Source organism: Thunnus thynnus, chromosome 3 (assembly GCF_963924715.1).
Source record: "Thunnus thynnus chromosome 3, fThuThy2.1, whole genome shotgun sequence".
NCBI lineage: Eukaryota > Metazoa > Chordata > Actinopteri > Scombriformes > Scombridae > Thunnus > Thunnus thynnus.
The window spans coordinates 24,119,370-24,140,907 of NC_089519.1; the positions used below are offsets into that span (position 1 = coordinate 24,119,370).

Consider the following 21,538-nt stretch of genomic DNA (forward strand, 5'->3'; position numbering starts at 1 on the left):
GAATGTATTTACTGGAGCAACCATAAACATTTTGAACAAGCCAGGAATACTATAAAATAAAGTCAGGCAGCAGGATAATTCTGATCAATTTTCTACGTCTTATATAAATATAATGACTAAATGTGCTAAAGAGTCTGTTCTTGTGGAAATAATATGAATTGAGACTTACATTTTAATAATGCTGCAGTTCATGCAATGTTTCTAAGTGTGTCTAACCGCTGTCTTAATATCAGCAAGTATGAGAAAATGCACATCTTCAAGAGTATTATTTTTAAAGACTCCTACCCTTAGAGAAAATAATAACTTATCAGTAATGTCAGAGGCGTACTATTAAATTGGTCGTCAACTATTCACACACAGTAACCTCAAATACCATTGCGGGCAGTATACACAAGTCAGCTGACACTGATAACATCTTTAAAGCTCACAGAGACCCACACAGACGCACACAGAAATGGCTTTGGTTTCAGAAAACAGCTTTTCCAAAACATGCCCATGTTATGTTAATCACGTCACACAGATCACATGGTTGGGGTTAAAAGGACTATGTAAGGGAATTTGAAGGGTTCATAAAGTTTGACCCTGGAATGTCACGCATAAACAACAACGCTGCATTTCACAGCGGACAGACTTGGACAAAGGCTTCCGTAACAGGTACGCTGAGGAGCATTAAGCGTAAACAAAAGATGCACACATGCAGGCATGCTGCTAAAAAAGCCGAGCACGCACCTTTGTTCTGGGAACTGGTGTCGGTGTCTTTGCGTTGAGGTGGCTGGGTGACTCCTTTGTGTCTGCATCTGTCACGTGCACCTCCTGGGACCAGAAAGAGGACACAGACAGTCACATTTGTAATCCACATCTTCCATACAGAAGTGTAACAAAGGGCGCAACAAATCATGCTAAATTGAGTTCAGGAAGCTTTGTTCTCCAGTTCTTATTGTTGTAGCCTCATATATACAGTAGCTATGAACTCTCTTTTTACAATTAGAGTCATTTTAGAAGACCTCCTGGGTATGTGTGCTCTACTTTTGCTTTTCCACTGAGGACGTTAACAACAGAGTCCAGAATAGATTTAAACAGGTCGACAATCTGCGTCCTCAAACACATACACCCATATAAACATCTCCTGCTCATCAGCATTTTATGAGTAAAGGAAAAGGCAACACCGTCGACGGTATGTGCTGCGTTCAAAGGCATCAAGAGGAAGGTCAGAGGGCAAGGGGCCTCCTCAGACTGTGTGTACATGTGCATGTGTGTGAGTGTTTTTGTGTAAGTGTGCATGTTTGTTTGTAAGATGATCTCATTCTGACTGAGGGGTTTCCTTTAGGTCAGCGAGGTCTCATGTAGCAGTTCTCTTATAGGCATTCAAAGCGCAGAACAGACTCTAGTGACTGAAAACAAACATGACACTATATCGTTAGCGTTTCCAGATTTGATTTTACTGCTACTAGAAATCGGAACCTTTGGATTTTATGAGCTCAGGTCGCACGTGATCGCTTAATTACTCAAAACATCTTCAGCATTTCTTAGTTATTTTTTTTGCATGGCAAGCATGGTGTCACATGGGAATCGGACACTGTGTTTGAAAATGGTAGGAGAGGTACCCTGAGAGAGGAGATGAGAGGTCAAGTGCAAAGGGAGCCAAATCACCTGGTGATTGCCTGGTCCACCCACCAGGGCATCAGATGGCTCATGTCACGTTTCACACCGATAACACCGTCATCAATCAACAATCAAGACGTTGTTCATAGACTTTGGTGATGGATGTCTTTCCAAAAGTGGAAATTCGGACAAGGTTTTGCAATATGACTAGCAGCAGCTGTTGTAGTATATATTCCTCTCATTTCAGTTTCTGAAGTGGGCTGGAATGAACTTCAATTTACTGTAATTTCATACTACACTTTCTTATTGAATTCTTGAATAAAGATAATTCCAAGGTCTTGAAAGCTGTTAAATATGTCATCCTAGTTAAGATGGTTAGCGTCTCTCTGTTAGCATTGTCACAGCATAAAGCAGTTGGCTTTGAGTCTCTGCTCGTTCTGTGTGAGTATGTGTGTTTTTGTTATGTTCACATGAGGTTACTCTGGGTTACGTATGTAGGATTTTAGCATTTCATTGAGGAACCTGTGGGGAGATATTTCATAGGCTGATTCCAGTATTTTTTATTTTTAGACATAATGCAGTATATTCAACTTTGACTGCCTTTAGAGCAACAAACAAATAAATAAATATGTAAATAAAGGATTCATTATTTCTACAATAGAACTTTATTCTTTGGTGAAGTGTGGAGTTGCTTTCCAGTAAAAACAAAGTATCTTCAAATTTGGTGATTTTAAATGTTTGAATAAACTTGAGAAATAAATGGTCTCTTAAGAGTTGAGAGATTTCTCTATTTCTTACAGTAAAAATGGCTATTGGATTATCTGAAAAATGCATTGTCACAAAAGCTGAAAACAGCAATATTTTTCTTAGCTCATGAAAAGTTGATGTTCTGGAGATACATGGTTTTCACAGGACAGAGACCCTCATGTTGAAGAATAAAGTTTACAGATATTTTAACAGAACAGTTAATTGAAAACATTTAAAAAATTCTAAATAACTATAACTATAATTTTAAAAAGTGGGAAGGAGGAATTTCTAAAATCCTGGTTTCCGTCTTGCATTTCCCTGTATTATTGTCTCAGTTCATTAACAGAATTCATTATGTATTTTATGAAAATTATATTATAAAACAGAATCTGACATTATATAATGGATGGAAGATGATCTGTTGCGCTTGGTTTGTTTCTTGCTACACTTTCTTAAGGATGCTACAGATGCAGCAACAAGATGCTGCCAGGAAAACCAGCTAATCAATAAAGACATCAGACATCCAAGCAGCAAATATAAATCAACAACCAGAGACTCAAAACAGGCACCTGTGGAGGAGTCCTTACTGCAAGGCTGTGATAGAAGATCAATATGTGAATCAATTTCAGCTTGACATTATATAAGTCTGTATTTATAAACCATCACTACAAATAAATGGGCAGAGGGTGAGGTCACCGACCAGAGATGAGGAACTCATACTGGTTAAAGTACACGGGCACAACATGTGAGTGTTGTCTTACCAGCTGCACTTCACTGCGCTGACCACCAGAACGGATCTATTTCATATAATCATTGGCACCTGGTGTTTCTGTAAGTAAATACAGACCTTGAAAATGATAAGGGTTGATGGTTCTTTTGTGCCACCCTCTTTGTTTGTATTGGTCTCGAAGATGTTGCTGTAGTTCTGGATGAGCTTGACCATGATCTTGTTACAGATATTTTGGTCCTTCAGCGCTTCAAAACCGGGAGCCACACTGGGAAGAGAGAGAAGAAATAAAAGCTTAGTGATCAGATGTAAAGTAGCAATCTCAAAGATCTCTGTTTTGTTCTCTTTGGCGGCACCTATGGTAATAAGCGGTACTTGCAGATGTGTTTTTGGACCTCCCTTCCCAGATATCCAAACAGTGTCCCCACGTGACGTCAATCAGCAGAGACCGGAATAAACAGTATGCCACTTCACATACAAGTGAGTTGAAGAGCCTGTTGCGTTAGCTCTGCCTACCCTCTCTGGCGGACCAACAACTGCTGAAAACGCGTCACTAACGGTGCACTGCTTGTGATTTTTCCTGGGAAAGTCGCCACTGACACCCGGTTTGTAATACTGCAAATGCAAGGGCTTTCATCAGTGTGCCATAGGCTTAATCACCATTGTGTTACCTCATTCTGCGATACATAGTGACTTAACAGAGATTTATTTAAATGAAAATCTTTGAGATTATTACTTTAATCAAAATTCTTTTAACATGACATTTTGGGAGCACCCTGTTAGCTGATTGGTTATGGCGCATGCAGCGTTTCCACCAGTGTATTGCAAGGCTGGCGGCCAACCAGGCCTAAGTTAACCCCCGGTCGGGCCTAGGCATCGGGGAATTTAAAAAAAAAGTATTTTAAGATGTTTTCTAAACTGTCCCTTAAGGAATAGCTCAGTAAAGCGTTTGAGTGACGGTGAGGCTGCTGCGACCAGAGAGTATGAAGTTAGCAGTATAGCTTTGAAGAGCGCAGTGTGTGTACAGTTTAGGGTATTTGTTGGTGAATTAATGCTACAGCTCCTCAAGACCCAAGCCGAGTTCCCGTGTCTTGCTTGTTTCTGCCAAACACAAGCACCAAGACCCCGGGAGACATGAGAGCAGCTACGTGTGTTTACAGCAGAGAGCAGGAGGGAGGATGGACTTCTCACTCCACTAGTTTGTGCTGCAGCTCTGCTGCTGCTGTAGTCAGTCACAGAGCAGACACTTTCAGTTTATAACTGTGGCGTCCGTTGTCCGACTAAGTATTGATAACACGCTTAATACTTTACAAATCAGAGTTTTTTTATTTGATGAACATGGGCTCTGATATGTGAAAATGAAATACATTTTATTTTATTTATATATTTAAAAAATCATATATATTAAAAAAAAAAAAAAAAAAGGAGCAACAACGGTTGGGGAAGTAACACACAGTAAGACATTTTGCTCAGCACCCTCCCTCCCCCCCGCCGCTGGGCCTAGCCAGTGACCTTTGTTGCATGTTGAACCCCTCTCTCTCTTTTTGTTTCCTGTCTGCCACTTCACGATCCTCTACCTAATAAAAGGCAAAAATGTCAAAAAATAATCTTAAAAAACAAAACAAAACAAAACAAAAAATACATTTTGGCATTTGTGGTTCAACAGTAATTTCGTTACTGAAATGGAGAGTTAGTCATCAGTTCATCAACCTGATTAAGAAGAGCTGAATGCAGCTGTTACTGAACAGCTGTGTGAGATGTACACTGGGCTGTAAGCCTAAATGTAGGTCTAATTATATAACTTCAACACACAAGTATAGCCTCCGATGAAGAGAACAGGTTGTACAGTATGAAAGACTATCCAGTACAGTTTATTACGGGAGATGACCACTAGTCTGGTGAACAGTCAGCTGGAGAACAGTAAAGCTGAAGGTCTTCGAGAAATGTACAAGTAGGATTTAAAATGCGCTGCCAGGTGAAAATAGAATAGCGAGAAAAAGCGGTACTGACCTCAGCAGCTGAAAGGAGACACATGAAGCCACTGACTGCATCATTTATTTATGAACATAATACTAACATTTGAAAATACATCAATAAAGTTGGAGCGTTTCTTATCTGTCACATGGCATCTACTTCAAAATTGTGCACTTGACTCAATTAGTGTTCTTAACCTATAGAGAGTGACTTTTATATATAATGTCAGACTTTGAAGAATCACACGTCTAATACCACAAGTAATGCAGGTCAGAAAATGCATGAACATCTTTCATTCACTTTTGAATCATATAGGAATGTAATCAGCTCTTTATCACACAGAGACAGAGCTGTTTAAACACAAGTATCTAACAAAATGTAAAGAAGCTTACTAATAGGACAGTTATGAGCAAGCTCTGGATTCCAAGAGCAAGTCAGTTTTTAATGCTGTGCTTTTATTCTCACTACATACGCTATAGCACCACCTGCTGGCCAAACATTTCAAGTCAAATAAGAGTAGGTATGAGCTATAAATTAATATAAATCTTTATATTAATACTTTCAGATTCATTGCCTACTTCTTTCTTGATACACTTACTTAGATTTCCCCTAATATTGGCTGAACTTCATTTTCCATTTTAAAACAAATATTTACTCTGTTTCAAGCCAAAAAGTTATTATTTCTATTTTCAGTTATAGACAAAAATTTGCAAAAACAGCTAAAATGTCTCTGTGGGCTTGACTTGACGTTCATTATCTTACTCTGTGTACTGCATGTTTTTAAAGTGGAATCACTGTAGCAATCCTACTGCTCTGATATATGAAACCAATGTTTAATATCTGACTCAACAACCAGAAGTAGGGGAAAGTTCCCTGAGCCTCAGTTATCATGAATGTCTGTCTGCATATTTTTTCAGGGCGACGCTAAGTTGTTGAGAAGGCTGCAACAAACATCTTATGTAAAAGGTCTCAAAGACAGACATCAAACCTGCCAAAACCTTTAGGAATGTCAGTTATGTCCTTCAAAGATATGAACACACTGAAGTCGACTTGTTTATAGGACTGACGTTTAGTGAGGTTTTGTTTGGTCAAAGTGCCTTCTAGGCCCTTGAGTGTGAATCATTAAAACGATCTCAGATTAAGGTTTTCATTTAGCCAGTAGACCATCCTTAAAGGTAGAAAAGGTCAAAATTCCAGCGACACTTGTATAAAGAACAACTTAATTGTGAGACCAAAAAGTTTCAGTTTGTGGCCTTCATTAGGGTCTCACAATAAAGTTGTTCTTTATACTATATGTGTTGGTATATTTTTTTTTAACTTTTCAGACTTCTTTCCTTCTCCATGCACCTTGGAAGTAGGTGAACTTGTGCCAGAAATCCCTACTATCCTTAAAAGTAGTACAGCTTTGATAACAGATTGAATGAGCTCATTTAGAAGGCTGGCTCTATATTTAATGTTTTCGAGATTAATTTGTGCCCACAGGTGATATTTGATGTATTTTTGATATAATTTTATGTTCGTGTTAGCAGTGGTATAATGTCTTTCATATGTCATCTGTTTTGACCTATCAGACTTCTCTCTTCCCTTCTTCTAAACTGCAGTCAGTGCATAAATGCTAAATGTGCTTACTGAACACTGACTAGATCAAAAGCAATAAGAATGACGGTGTGAAAGCCATAAAAAAATAAGTTAGACTCACTGGAAGACACTGGGTCCAAACACAGTAGCAAGATTGAGGGCAGTCATGCGGTTGTCCTTGTGGTTGCACTCCACAAGGGTGAGGAAGTGACAAAGGTAGCGGAGGAGGCTGTGGTGGACGTCTGGAAGCTGCTGAATCAGGTCTCTCATATCTGACCAGGAGCCATCATCATCGCACTCTACAGACACACAACAACATGTCAAAGCAGGTCAAAGGTTGGGATGTGACTAAATTAATTTATTTATTTTTTTACAGTCACCGTTATTTTCCTTTTAGAAACACTGACACTTTTGGCTGAAGTTCCTCCAGTGCTTGAAGCAGCTTTTAAGAATCTAATGGCCAGAGTTGAGTGACAGGAACAACTGGATCACCTTTGGAACACTTCACAAAATGTAAAACATAAATCTACTTTTAGTTTAGTGAATAGTTTTACAGCCTGTCTCCAGCAGGCAGCGACAGCTCCATCCATCTGCTCTGTGTAATATTGAATCTTGAGTTGTGGTGACTAGTAATACGTGAGCATTAGAGCAAAGAGCCTGAAAATATGTTGATGCTATTACTCAGAATACATAATTGGGTCAGAGTTGGATAAACGGATATGGCCACTGATCCCCAATGACTGAGTGACGCAAACGTTGTGAGTGTGTGCGCCTACATGTATGCGCATGTGTGGGTACGCGGGTATGTGTGTCTGAATATGTAGGGGGGGTTTCTTTTGGTTTCTTTTGACTAGGATTTTACAGGTCAATGTGTTAGACAAACATTTGAGAGATGAAACTGAGAAACCCCCTTCCTCACATATGACACAGTGTATGCAAAGAGGATGAAATGAGATCCTGTCAGAAAGCCGGACAGTCAGAGGACCAGGTCACTGCAGAGAATTACACACTATACAAGGATATGACATATTTAGAAAGACTAAAAATGAAAAAAACTTACAATAATACTTAACAATAATTTTCAAATATAAACAAACACATTAGAAAACATCAATATCAAAGTCGCACTGCACATAACCTTAACAAACATGGTTGTAGGTGTTTGTATGTGTTGATCAGTGATACCGTGATGTAGCCACACAATATAAATGTGTCTACTGCCAGAGATACTGTTTATACCATGCATCTATCCTTTAACATCTCTGGGTGTATTAGGTCGCTGTAGGCAATGTTGAAATCAATAAGCAGGACTGCTGTATGGAAATATTGACATTTATTATGTGTTTTTTGCATAACGGTGATGATGTACGTTGATCTGCACAGTATTTCATGTGCTGCAACAACCATTTTATCAATTAACAGTTTCTCAACTGAAAATGTGTTATATCATGATATATCTTGATATCACATGATAAAATGACAATTGTAGTGTGTTTGCATAGGCATTGCTACCGCAAGATGCATCTTTAGTAGCCGCAAAAGTGTGCATGTATTTAATATTTGCAGCAGTTGTACTGAACACAAACTGGGTAATAAACTGTGTCTAGTACTGATAACAAAAAATTAAGTAAAAAAATATATACGTATATATTAGACTTTAAACCTATTTTCAGTTGAATAATGCCATAAAAGCAATAAAACGTCATTACTCACTATTGTTTACTTTTTGTCTGTTTAGTCTAAGATACTGTAGTTTCTTTATCTAAGCTATGCAGACAAGAAAACCCCTCATGTGAGATAACGCTTCAGGATGAGATTGAGAATCTGGACTTTGGAAAGTATAAACATAATTTTCCCTCAACAGCAAAATTTCAACCACTGCAAACAAGTTGTTAATTAACATAATGTTTCTGGTGCAGTAACAGTTTAGGGCTGCAACTAATGATTATTTTCATTACCAATAAATCAAACTTTTTTTTCATTTAGGATTAATGTAAAGAAAATAATAACAACATCCATCACAACTTCCCAGAGCTCAATGTAATGTCTATGAATTGCTCACTTTGACTAAGGCCTTGCAGGTATTCAATTTACAATGATATTTAATGTACAATTTACAATTGTATTAAACTGAAAAATCAAGAAAATCAAAAAGAAGCTGTAAACAGCGAATGTTTGGGATTTTTACTGGATAACTGACTTACAATGATTAGTCAATTCTCAAAATAGTCAGCGAATAGTTATCTGTGAGTCAACTTATCAATTAATCAATACACTACATGAATTAAGTATAACAAAACATAAAAACATCCCAAAGCTGATCAAAATGTCACTTAAGTCTTCCTATCCTTGTTAATGTGTTGATGTCTGACGGCTGAACTTACAATATGTGAATCTATGTGTTTTTTCATATTCAATGAGCATATTGCTAAGTTAGCTGTAACTTAATCTGCGGATCCATCTCTCCATCTATTCATCATACATCTCATGTTTTTAATTTCGCCAAACACTGGCGAGGACACTGGCCAATGTTATAGAGTACAAAATCATTTTATTCAGTCGTTGTGGCCAAGTCCTGTGCAAAGAAGGTCTTCTAATGTGCCGTTTGGCCATAAGCCCTGAAAAATGATATTTATGGGGTCTATGAGGGCAAAGAAAATACTAGAGCCAAAAATTGCACTCGTCCCCCATCAAAGAGATTAAACCTCATGATGGAGGAGAGCAGGGAGTAAGCACAGCTGTCTCACCTGCAAAACGACTCATTTTACCTTTTATAACCTCCAACATTATTGCCAGAAATATGAGGCCCAACACTCTTCAAATCACACACACACACACACACACACACACACACACACACACACACACACACACACTTAACTCAGCAGTGCTTTTTTATGCATTTCCTGGTGCAGTGGTGCAGATGAATGCAGTGATAGTAAATTTCACCACCTAAAGATAGCCTTGCTTATCATCCAATCGGAGTTATGACCCAGATACTCACTGGTCAGGGTATTAATATCACATTGTGGATTTGTGAAGTTGGATTTTGGGAAGTATCACATGACAGTTGTAAATATTTAAGGATTGATCTTGTAAGGATACTTCCAGAAAACAAATAAACAGACAACAATTAGGGCATAAAGTTGAAGTTCTAACAAACAGAAACCGCTGTACTTCTCTTACCTTGGTGGTGCTGTATCAGCGCCTGTTGGACTGTTGAGTCTACCAGGCCCTGAGGCAGGTCCCTGAGGTACTGTTTGAGCAAGCTGGCCACCGTACATGTATCAGATTCAGACAACAAGTCCACATCCTCGCCACTCTCTAGACGGTGTTTCAGGGTCTCGACAGCACGGACATTCCCATTCACTCTGAACAAACCCTCCTGATGTAGGGCTGGAGGAAAGTCAGAGAAACACTAGTTGCAGTTCAGTCATGTCATTAAGAGCCAGCCTATCTATCAATTATTCAATAAGAGGGATCACAAGGAATGTGATTAAGTCGGGCCCCTAAAAGTAGCTTTCTTTATCATGTTTTCCATTTATTTTGTTCTTACAGTAGACTATGGGCAGTGATGTCAGTCTGTCCTCACAACAAATATCTCAAAAACACTCAAAACAATTAACTGGACAGATTTGTAACTGATATTCATTGTCACCAGAGATTCATATGTAATGATTTTGGTAAACTCTTGATATTTTCTGTGGCACCACTGCCAAATCTGAATTTCTCCTTTACTTTGATCCATTACAGGTATCAGTTTTTTGGGGTTTTTTTTTTGCTATCCATGGCTTGACCTTTCCAGTAGCAATACCATCAGGCCAAAAGTCCAACTCTTACACACACAAAAACACAGAGTTGGACTTTCGGTCTGATGAGCATGCTGATTTTGATGATCCCAGGCTTTTCTTCTACACCGACCCCCAGGACAAACTTCACATGTTTATCCCCACTGTGATCTAATAACGCAAAATTGTCAGTATGTTATTTCTTCAACACTTTTGAATTGTGAGGTGTAAAAAAAACATCGCAATTGGTTTTGATTTTTCACACAGGTTGTGAAAAATCAAAACCAAATTAAAGTGACGTTAATGTCTGAAAGATGGAGGATGCTTTAGACACTTAGCATTTCTGATTAATGATGTCGAGCTGACATTGTATTAATTGGACAGGTAATTAACGATGTAGCTAGCTAGTGTTAGCCAAATGCCACATTGACGTCTTGCCACAGCACTGCAGTGGCTCGCTAGGCTATTTTACAAAACGCATGCCTTTTCTTGTTGGCTGTTTGTCAGTTTATAACGTTACAGTGCTGAAAGTAGACAGATAACACTTCGTGGTATGCTAATTTAAGCTTTTACTACAATACAAACGTTAGCAGCAGTTGTTAATTGGCAAAATCTTGCTTCACACAGGTGAAGTGGACTTTAAGTTAGCTAACTTAAGAAACGTTGGGTAGCTATACCGACGTATATGTAACGTATAACTTTGCTATATCACTACTATGATATGCAGCCTTACCTCTACAGTACTGTTGTGGTAAATTTGAAATGTGTATATCACCAATGTCAGTATAGGATGTGTTTTCCTGTGACATCACTGGCTATCAACACGAGTTTGACGGTGTTGTTGTAGGTTTCCATGGCAGCCACTAGATGTTACTAGAGAGACCTATTTAACTGTTAGGACCTTTAAAGGCTCAGTCCACTCAATATAGATTAAGCCAATCAAATACAATTAAATACAGTTTGTCAATTCCAGCCTATATACAACATCATGGCCATCTTTACTGTTACTTCACACTTTAATGACTTACCACAAACACAAACACAAAACAATAAACAAAGAAGCTAAAAACATTACCTCTGTCATGCTGGTGAGAGATATCAGATTTCTACCTCCACCACATGGATGTATTACTCCACCCCACTACCATGCACGGTGAATATCATTTTGTTTTGTGGTGTTCACAACATTGAAAGTCACATTTTAAAAAACAGTGTTGGCGTTACTCTGGATGATCCACCAAACAGGCTGTCAGTACTTTTCATAGGGACTATTTTCTAGGTAGAAAGTAGTTCCGGTGAAAACGGTTCACGGTGATGTCTGGAGGTTTTCCAACTGTTTTTTTTATTTGTTTGTTTGTTTTTTTTATATAATTTTCATCGCACAATAGCCGAAATCATATACACCTCCATTGTTTTGTGGTGGCGGCAAAAACCCTAAACAAACACAGCAGCACTTTGTCTGCTGACATACCAAATAAATAGAAACAGTACTATGGACAGCAGTCATCCATATTATACTGCATGTTCACTCAGGAGACTGGCAGATGAAGTAGTTTTATACAAACATTATACTGACATCTAGTGGTAAAACGGAAGAACTACGGAAAATAATAAAATAGGTCAAGTACAATACCAGTATGTTTTCAAGTTTCAGCTCTTTAAAGACCCTGCACACCCATACAGGTGTTTTCAGTAATTCTGGCCGATTTGACCTCTGCTCAGGTTGATGTTGGGTTGGGGCTATGCTGGGAATTATGTCACCAAACTTCATGTACCAATAAGAATGATAAATTTGTTAAAGGATAGGTTCACATTTTTTCAAGTCCGTCTTAAACAACAGTCAGATGCCCAAATGAACACTGAAAGCTGTAATTATTCCTCATGTTTACACTGGCTATTAAAAGACCCCCTTCAAATGCACTTTCAATGTAAATGTAAGTGAGTAATTTATCTGAAGCTTATATGAGACTTAAGCAGTCTGAGTTATCATATCATATCTACTCGATTTGACTAATTTGGATGGCTGAAGCTTCATATTAGCTTAAGATACACTTTTAAAGACTGTAAGTGGATTATGAAAGGATCTTCTAAGGGCCAGTATGAACAGGAGGAATGATTATGGCAAGAAAAACCTATTTCAATAATTTGGGCACCTGGCTATTGTTTTAAGACAGACTTGAAAAATTAACAGGTACAAAAAAACTTAACAGGAGAGTGAGGGAGGTGTCAATCAAGCACAGTCTATACATGTCCACACTGTCCTGAGAAGATGTCTAATCAGATACAGTAAGAGAAAAGATCAGTGTGGGTGGACCAAGACTGTATATGGGCTTTACTTTGCATTTTTGTTGATAATTTTATAATACATGTTAAGCAGTATTAGAGTATTTTGGATATATTTTTGTTACTTTTACATGCACCGCAAGGCTTTTGTACACTAAAATCAGTTAATAGATTTTTTTTTAAATTTCTTGAATCGTGCAATCCGTCATACTGAACATCAAATTTGCTTTGGGTTTTGTTAGTTACATTATTAGCATTGATGAGCACTTTTTCATCAATGCAGATGAAAATTGTCCTTTTACTTTATTTTATTTGTTCCAATAAAGTCATTTGTATTTCGACTTTTACTGATTTATAATGTTGATTCTCTGATTATATTTTAAAATAAAAAATTGCAACAAAAGTTTGGCAGAAATAAAAGTAGACTTGATGTTCTCTGTGGTGGATTACACAACTCAAGCAAGTTTCATTTGTCCACAGATAGATTTTTATACTGTAAATGGAAGGAAACAAATAAATGCCTCGAACAGTAAACAAAATAAGTCTGCAAAATAGTTAGCTGTCAAGTGCAACCAGCACTATTGAAAAAGCCAACACCTTCTACAGTGCTATTCTGCCTGAAATGGATAGACATTTCCCTATGAAGATAGTGGAAATCTATCCTTTGGATGGATTGCCTGCAAGATCAAGCACAAATCCATCAGAGACAAAAAGCCTTCAAGAGTGGAGAATCATGTGCCCTGGCAAAGTTCTACAGAAAAAAGGTCCAAAAGGAAATGTATGCGGCAAAAAAAAAAAAAACCCTTCTACAAATCCAAATCAATATGCAAAACTCTGAAAAAGGAAGAATGAATCAACATTACAATAATTAATCCCCAGAACTTTGTGACGATTGCTAACGCAATCAACACAAATTTGTCAAAGTGTCTGAGTCGCTTCAGCCTCTTGAACGTTCAGCTTTACCTCCTTTCCTACCTTCCCCACCTATGCCCACTATTCCAGTGTGAGAGGTATATAGCAGACTGTCTTCCATCAACTGCCACAAATCCCCCGGCCCAGACATGATTCCCTCAAGAACATTGAAGGAGTTTGCATGAGAGATCAGCCTTGCTTTCTGTGACATCATCAACAGTTCATTTGATGAAGGGGTCGTCCCTGGACAATGAAAAGAGGCTACTGTTGTCCCCATGCCAAAATCTTCCCCTCCAAACACTGATGAACTGAGGTCGATCTCATTAACAGTTCAGCTCTTGAAAATATGTGAACAGTTTGCTGCACAGTGGATCCTGAATGACAACATGCCAAATCTAGATCACATGCGGTTTAGCAGCTGACAGAACCGCTCCACAGCACACAATCTAGTCAGTCTAATGGACTTTGTGTAGGCCTGTGATGTTCCAGGCTCAGTGTGCACACTAATTACAGCTGATTTTGCTGAGGCCTTTGATGTTGTAGATCACACAGTGGCAGTACAGTATCTACTCGATCTAGGAATGAGCCTGAGCCTGAGCCTGATTCCATTGGATCTGCAGCTTCATGACCGACTGTCATCAGAAAGCGCTACAAGGGACATCTCTCTGATTGGGAATATCCTACATGTGGAATTGTGCAGGGAACAGTACTGGGCCTACAGTCATCCTAGCAGTGATTAACAGTGCCCTCCATTACGAAACAGACTACTGGAAATATGTGGATGATATGACTCTGGCCCAGACATGGACATCCCAACTACCTTGTACTCTCCAACAGATTCTGAATGGTCTTTACATCTGGGTAGAGGAGCACAAAAAGAAACTCAACCCAAGGAAACTCTCTGCACTCTCAGATTGTGCATTCTAGCAGAGAGACATGCTCAACTGTGTCTTGGCTTTGCCAGAAAGCTGCTTCAGTCCAACTTCAGTGATTGGCCACCAACCCTCAGGGAGGATCTCACAGTCTGTCAGAGAAGGAACTCAAACTGACCATCCTGAGATGCCGAACTGAGAGATACAGGAGATCACCAATCCCCTATATGTGCAGACTCCTAATTGACAGCGGATTTTAGATTTTAGATTTCAGATTTCATATTTGTGACATGAGATATTAGATTTTAGCTTAGATAATTGCAAATTTTTAATTTTGGTCTGTTTGAAATTTTTAATCTATTTTAAATTTTTGGTCTACATATATTGATGTTTCATTGTAACAGCAAAATAATTCAGTGTTTTTAATGACAATTGTCTTTATGAACCTTTAATAATGTTGAAATGTCAATAAGCAAACTAACTAAATTTGTCTAGATTCATAATATATTGTCTTATTTGGAGGAAACTGTGATGTCACTAAAACTGATGAAACTGAAAAATGACACCCTACAATGACAAAGTGAAGTTCAGAATGGGGCATCAAATGTGTCCAGCAGGTCCACAAAAACAATTTTGATTCAATCTTTTCAATTTTGATTTTACTCACCATGCTTGCCGAGATACTCCACCATCTTCCGCACCACCAGAGGCACACCATCCTCCACGAGGCCCTTCTCACACAGCTCAAACAGGGGCGCTCCAAACAGCTTTGTGTGCTTGGCTGCCACTGTTCTGGGTCTCAGCATGGGTATCTGGACCATCTTCTTCATGTCTTCTTTAACCTGCACCGCTGTCTTGTTGTGCTGCAGGTAGAAGAGCAGAGAGCAGCTGTCAGACACTGACACTATTGGCACAGAGGGCAACGCTGTAGCTGGCATCAGGTTAGACACCAGTGACACAGCTGTCCTGGAGGAGGGAGGCCCCCACTGCTCCAAAGACTAAAAGGTGTATGACATGGGGGTATCTCTGTGGAGTCCATACATGCACACCTCCTGCAGTCGCGCTGTCATGCACTTAGAGGACAGTGTGTGCTGAGAGCTAGAGGGAAGAGAAAGAGGAGGGCTGGCTGTGCATGTGTTGCTACGACAAATGTCAGGTTACCACGCAACACCTTTGGTCAAAGGCACTGCAGTGATAGTGATACGCACACCTGCACAAATACACATACGCACATGTAGACACAAATGCACTCAGATGAGGTGATGACCAGCTGTTGTTAAAGGAGAAGTTCACAATTTTTCAAGTCTGTCTTAAAACAGTAGTCAGGTGCCCATGTAAACAGTGAAACATGTTTTGCTTGCAAGATTTATTTGTCCTGTTCATACTGACCATTAAAAGATCCCTCCCTAATGTTCTTCTAATGTACGTGATGGGGACAAAATTCACAGTCCTTGTTCAATGCAAAAACGTATTTTAAAATTCATCTGACGTTAATATGAGGCTTCAACAGTCTAAATTTGACAAATCAAAACGGTTTCATCAAATGTTATAGGCTATGTCTGAAATTACTCCCTCACACTCTTCACTACTCCCAATATCTGTGGTTCTTAAAGTGGGTTCCAAGGACCCCCAGGGGTCCTTGATGGGTTTCCAGGGGGTCCCTAGCAAGCATTTATTTTCACTATAATTCCATCCATAAGCAACACAATGACAGAATGTATGACTATTTGGGTTTCATACACTTTCTGTAATAAAACATCTAAAAGCAAAAATCTTATCAGATGGGGGACCCTGGGACAAAATCTTACCAAATGGGGGTCCATGGTCTAATTTGTGTCAGTTTAGGGGTCCTTGACTTTAAAGTTTGAGAATCACTGCCCTAAATAATAGATACTCAATAGTTTAATCAACAGTGAGCAATAAATTGTGATTACAATGATAATTTTCACATCTATAAAATGTGATGCAGAATGGGGTTAACAGAAAGTAGGATTTTTTGAGGACACTATATAGTGCATAAATTTACACACTCAGAATTTGGACACTCAAATAAAATGACAGACAGTATATTTTACTGTATAGTTAATAGGGAGTAATTTCGGACATGGACAGACTCTTGTCTTTTTAACACAAAAATTTCCTCTTCCCTCATTTCATACTAAAAAGACTTTAACTTTGGAAGATACCACTTAATTTGTCTAACTCAGACTACTAAAGCCTCATATTAACATCAGATGAACTTTGGAAAACATTTTTGCATAGAACGAAGACTGTGGATTTCGTCCCCCATCATTCACACATTGGGAAGCAGGTTCTGTTCATATGGGCAACTGACACCTGAAAAATTGTGAACCTGTACATGAACAGCTTGCATATTATTTTCAATGGATGGTAAGCATAATAATCTAAATTTCAGCTGTTCATTTGGACATTAAGAAGAGTGGAAGATGAAAAGGTTTTACTGGAAACCTTTCTAAGACCACTGTGTGTATAAAACGTACAGTATTGTGTGAGCCAAGAGTAAAGCATACCAGAGTTGGCTCCTTGAACAGAAATGTATTTCATTTCTTGAAATGTGTGCATGTGCTCTAATTGCCAGGCTGAGCCCATTTGCCTCAGTGGACAAACATTCACCAGCTGTACATCTTATCTGATTTTAATGCAGGCAAACAGTGCCACATGTTGTCTCTATTTCTTCATATATAGAGACACAGACTGTACGGCATGCTCTCTCATTGTTTTTCCCTGAGTGTAAACATTGATTGTGCACACATTCTCCCAACAAAAGCGTCACCTCAATTCGATGAGGCAACATTAGACAGAGCAGTGTAAATTATTGATTCATTCTGCATACTCAACTACAGTTTATTGCATTTCTGTCAATGTTAAATCAACACCAGGAGCAAAGAGGGTTAAGACACAAACCGGAAGCAGGTTTCGGACACTGGGTGAGGAGGAAAAGACCTCCTGCACCACAGATTGAGTTTTACTGTTGTTGCCATAGCTACAACCACACCATGTGACATTGTTTCGTTTCAGAGTTCACCACTTCAAACAAGTGAAATGACCCATGAAGTGAAATGAGTGGCCCTGCTCGCTATGATTTGGCATCAATGAGGTCCACAGTGACACAGTGGGTTTACTGTGTGGAGAGGGGGAAGAAAAAGTACCATTTATTCCCTATGGGCCCAATTGTTTAGACATAATGGGTACAGGCATGTGCCATTCTTAGGTCAGCTGATTAAAAGCCCACTTCACAGATGGTGCTGAGATGGCTAAGGAGACAAGATCTTTACCGTGGCAGATGCTGCGGCAGCGTTATTACGACATGCATCCACACTGAAATGAGCATCTGAGAAGCTTTTACAGACAAGCTGATACGTGTTAATGGCGCTCCGTCATCCATTCCTCTCTGGCAGGTGCATAAAAATATGCCAATTGCACCTTTGTGATGAATGTGAAGTATACTTCCTTTTTTATTCTGACTGCTTCATGCTTGAATCGCTGCTTGAGAAGCAGCACAACTGAATGGGCTAAGCTGCACTAATATATTGTAGTCTGACATATGGACTATAGAGCTGCAGAAATTAGATTGATTAGTCGATCGGCAGAAAATTATGACAGTTCTATGACAGTAAACAGAATATCTTTGGGTTGGGGACTGTTGGTCGGGACAAAACAAGACATATGAGGACGTCACCTTGGGCTTTAGGAAATAGTGATCAAAGTTTTTTACAATTTTCTGATATTTTATCGATCAAATAACAAATAGATTAGTCGATAATGAAAATAATCATTTGTTGCAGCCCTAATGGACTAGGTTTTAAGAGTCAGCACAAATTAGAGTATTGGTAGGTATAAAGACAATAGCCATAACAAAGTGAAGCACAAATCAGAATTCTTGTATTTTTTAACTGTATTGTAGACGGTAAGTAATAATAACAATAATAATAATAATTAGAATAATAATAATAATAACAATAATAATAATAAAAATGGATGATGTTTATATAGCTCTTTATCATGATACCCAAAGTGCTTCACAGTGAAGGGGGGAAACTCACCTCAACCACCACCAATGTTTAGTAAACACACCTGGGTGATGCACGGCAGCCGTTTTGCACCAGAACACTCGCCACACATCAGCTTGAGGTGGAGAGGGAGGAAATAATTGAGCCAATTACACTTGGGAATGATTAGATGGAGAGAGCCAGGTTGGGAATTTTGCCAGGACACCGGGGGAACCCCCTACTCTTTGCGATAAGTACTATGGGATCTTTAATGACCACAGTGAGTCAGGAACTCGGTTAACATCTCATCTGAAGGACGGAATGAAGGATGAACTTAACCTGAAATCTGTGCATCCATTTTTTTAGTCTGATTTGTCTCTATGACATAGAAAATTGATAATACTGCCTGGATCAATATAATACAAAGTGCCTTTTAAAATGCAGTTGGTCAAAGTTAACTGCACTTTATTGATCATTATATAACTTTAGAAGGTTTACCAGATCCTACAGTTTTTTTTATATTATGCTGTACATGCATCACAGTCTGTTGTTGGTAGTAATGTTAGTAGGTCACAGCACAGTTTGAGTAGCCATGAGTAAACTCCAGTAGTACTACTACTCATGCAGGTGTTAAAGAGTTAAGCCGGTCTGAGCTAGGTCTGACTGTGATAGGCCTTACTGAACAGATGTCCCCTAAATCTGTCTTTACCCTTGTATATACACACATACATACATGCACACACCTTTTCTTGGTATTGAGCTATATGCAAAACCAGAGATATATTTTCAGAAATATAATCTCAGACATATGCACACTCATACGCATTCACATGTACAATAACACCAATGTACGTATGTGACACTGACCCATATATTTGTCATTGAAAAAACCCACTGTCTAACTCTCTCAGTATTGTGTCAGTGATCCAGAGGGGACACACACCTCATTGAAATTGAGTTCTACCCACATTTTACCTTTCACTTGAGCCTGTCTGTCACAGTTCTCATGAGACCCAACAACTGCTGTTCTGGGGTCATGTCAGGTTTTGCTGCCTTCAGTGTTATTTTCACAGTGGTGATTTGATATGGCCGTTCAAGATTTATTTTTCTTTATTTTCTCACCTTATGAAAAGTTAATGCGACGGCTTACACTCTGTACATATGTGAACTGAAATTGAGAAAACAAGAATTTACACCCGAGAGGACTAAGTCGCAGGCAGTATCTTTGTAATCCATGTTGACACTTTCATATCAAAGCTGAGCTGCAGTGTTGGACCCATGTAAAACTCTAGTTATAAGCATGGTCCCCTACTTAAGCTTTTATCACTTGGTTGGTGTGAAAGTGACAGTAACTGAGCATATAAAAACATTATACTCCTCACTTTGTACTCCCACTAAAGCAGACCTCCCCCCATGCACTGTAATTAATATTCAGCGTTAATAGTAATTTTCAAGGTTTTGTCCCTTTTGTCCCACAGTATAGAGCCTGTGTGAACCAGAACAGCCAAGCATAAAGGGAAACACACACTGGTAGAACCAAATTGCCTCTATTGTTTACAAGGACAGTCAGCCGTGATTAGCCTAATAATCCTCATCCCCGTCTCCCCTCCCCCATCCTTAAAATATTTTCACACTACAACTTCTGACAGTGAGAAAGAAACCTATTGTCAAGGGACAATTGAGAGACTCCGGAAGCTAAATGACTGTGGAAGTCTGCTTTCTTCCCTCTTTTTCTTAAGCATTTTTAATAAAGCGCCTGCTCGGGATTATTTTCTCAACCATTTGGTATAATTTAAATCAGTACACAAATGTTTTTTGAGGAGGTTTAACGCATGTTAACTGGTAACAGATGAGGGGAATTTGTTTATGCCTTTATAACTTGCTCATGGAGGAGATAGCAAGCCCTAGCATGTGCCCTCCTTTCCCAACCCTCTACCCTCTCCCTCCCCTTGACTCTGCCTCTGTCCCTATGTGGGTGGCCATTGAAGCAACTGGTAGCAGAGGCACCACGAGAAGTAACAGCTGCAAGGCTCAAAGAAACTACTGCTAGAGTTTTTAAAAGTACATAAATATAAGTCTGTTAGAGCCATTTTGTGCTTATAAAGACACTATTTCCAGTGTGGAAAGTTTGTGGAAGGTGACCACATTGAGGCTCTAGATCATTGCTAGGAAAAAAATTGCAGGTATGAACAGGAAACATGAAGCTCACTGTATGTGTTTGTTCCCTCTCTCTTTTTTCAAACTGCATGTACAAGGATGGCAGACTAAAAACAGAAAACAGCACTGTCTGGTAAGGAAGCTGTTTTCTCTGTGAAGACTGCAGGGGAAAGTTTTTCAGCATGATGCCAACAGTCACGTAATCATTGAGGAAAGCTACTTTAATTTAGGGAGGGAAAGAAGTTTGTCCCTCCTTGACATTTTAAAAAGCCACCAGGACATCCAAGACAGATATACACACCATCACAAAAGAGTGTGTAGACTGACACTGAAGCATACAGTCCCCGTTATGCATTCTTTAGCCCTTAATCACAGACTGAATGGGAAGTCTCTGAGCCAACCCAGGCTTTGTAGCTTTTACTCACACAGATGGTCAGAGCTCCTGCCCCCATTCTTGCACAGAAGAAACGCCTGCCGAGGCAAAGATGAGAGGAAAAGTTGGTGCTATCTTCCCTCCTCCTCTTCTCCTCACTCTGTTCCAGGGCGCACTTCTTGACTTTTCCCAATGGTGGGAATCCCTTTCACCTTAAAAAGTGCCATCCAAAAACCCCCAAAACACAACACAGATAGTCCAAGCTGGGAGAGAGTGTAAAGAAGTGCTGTCAGCATAGGCAGTCCTACCCATGAGCACAGATTAGTGCTTGTGTCTTTCTCTTCCTCCCTCTTTATTCCCCTCTCTCCTCCTAGGCTGAAATCTGAGCCGAGCTTTCCCATTGGCCGAGTTGCCTGGTCATGTGACAGAGGGGTTAAAACCCAAAACTTTAAATCTGTGCCTGCATGATTCATCTGTCTGCGAGTGAGGGAATAAAGGAGGAGGGTGCTTGTAAC

The 21,538-nt window shown here is 39.2% G+C and overlaps 1 protein-coding gene across 5 annotated transcripts in view; it reads right to left on the reverse strand.

Moving 5' to 3' along the window:
* Window positions 1-21,361, reverse strand: part of fam13a (family with sequence similarity 13 member A) — a 66,275-nt gene extending 44,914 nt beyond the window's left edge. For 2 of the 5 annotated variants that reach the window (XM_067584900.1, XM_067584901.1), the window contains exons 1-6: window positions 21,076-21,360; window positions 15,151-15,346; window positions 9,815-10,024; window positions 6,750-6,927; window positions 3,197-3,344; window positions 730-813 (exon numbers count right to left, since the gene is read on the reverse strand). In XM_067584900.1, coding sequence (XP_067441001.1) covers window positions 730-813; window positions 3,197-3,344; window positions 6,750-6,927; window positions 9,815-10,024; window positions 15,151-15,346; window positions 21,076-21,102 — 843 coding nt within the window. In that variant the 5' untranslated portion in view covers window positions 21,103-21,360. Of the gene's footprint in view, window positions 1-729; window positions 814-3,196; window positions 3,345-6,749; window positions 6,928-9,814; window positions 10,025-11,149; window positions 11,268-15,150; window positions 15,347-21,075 lie in introns of those variants that run through there. The other 3 variants (XM_067584899.1, XM_067584903.1, XM_067584902.1) reach the window with 3 other exon arrangements.
* Window positions 21,362-21,538: the final 177 nt, after the last annotated feature.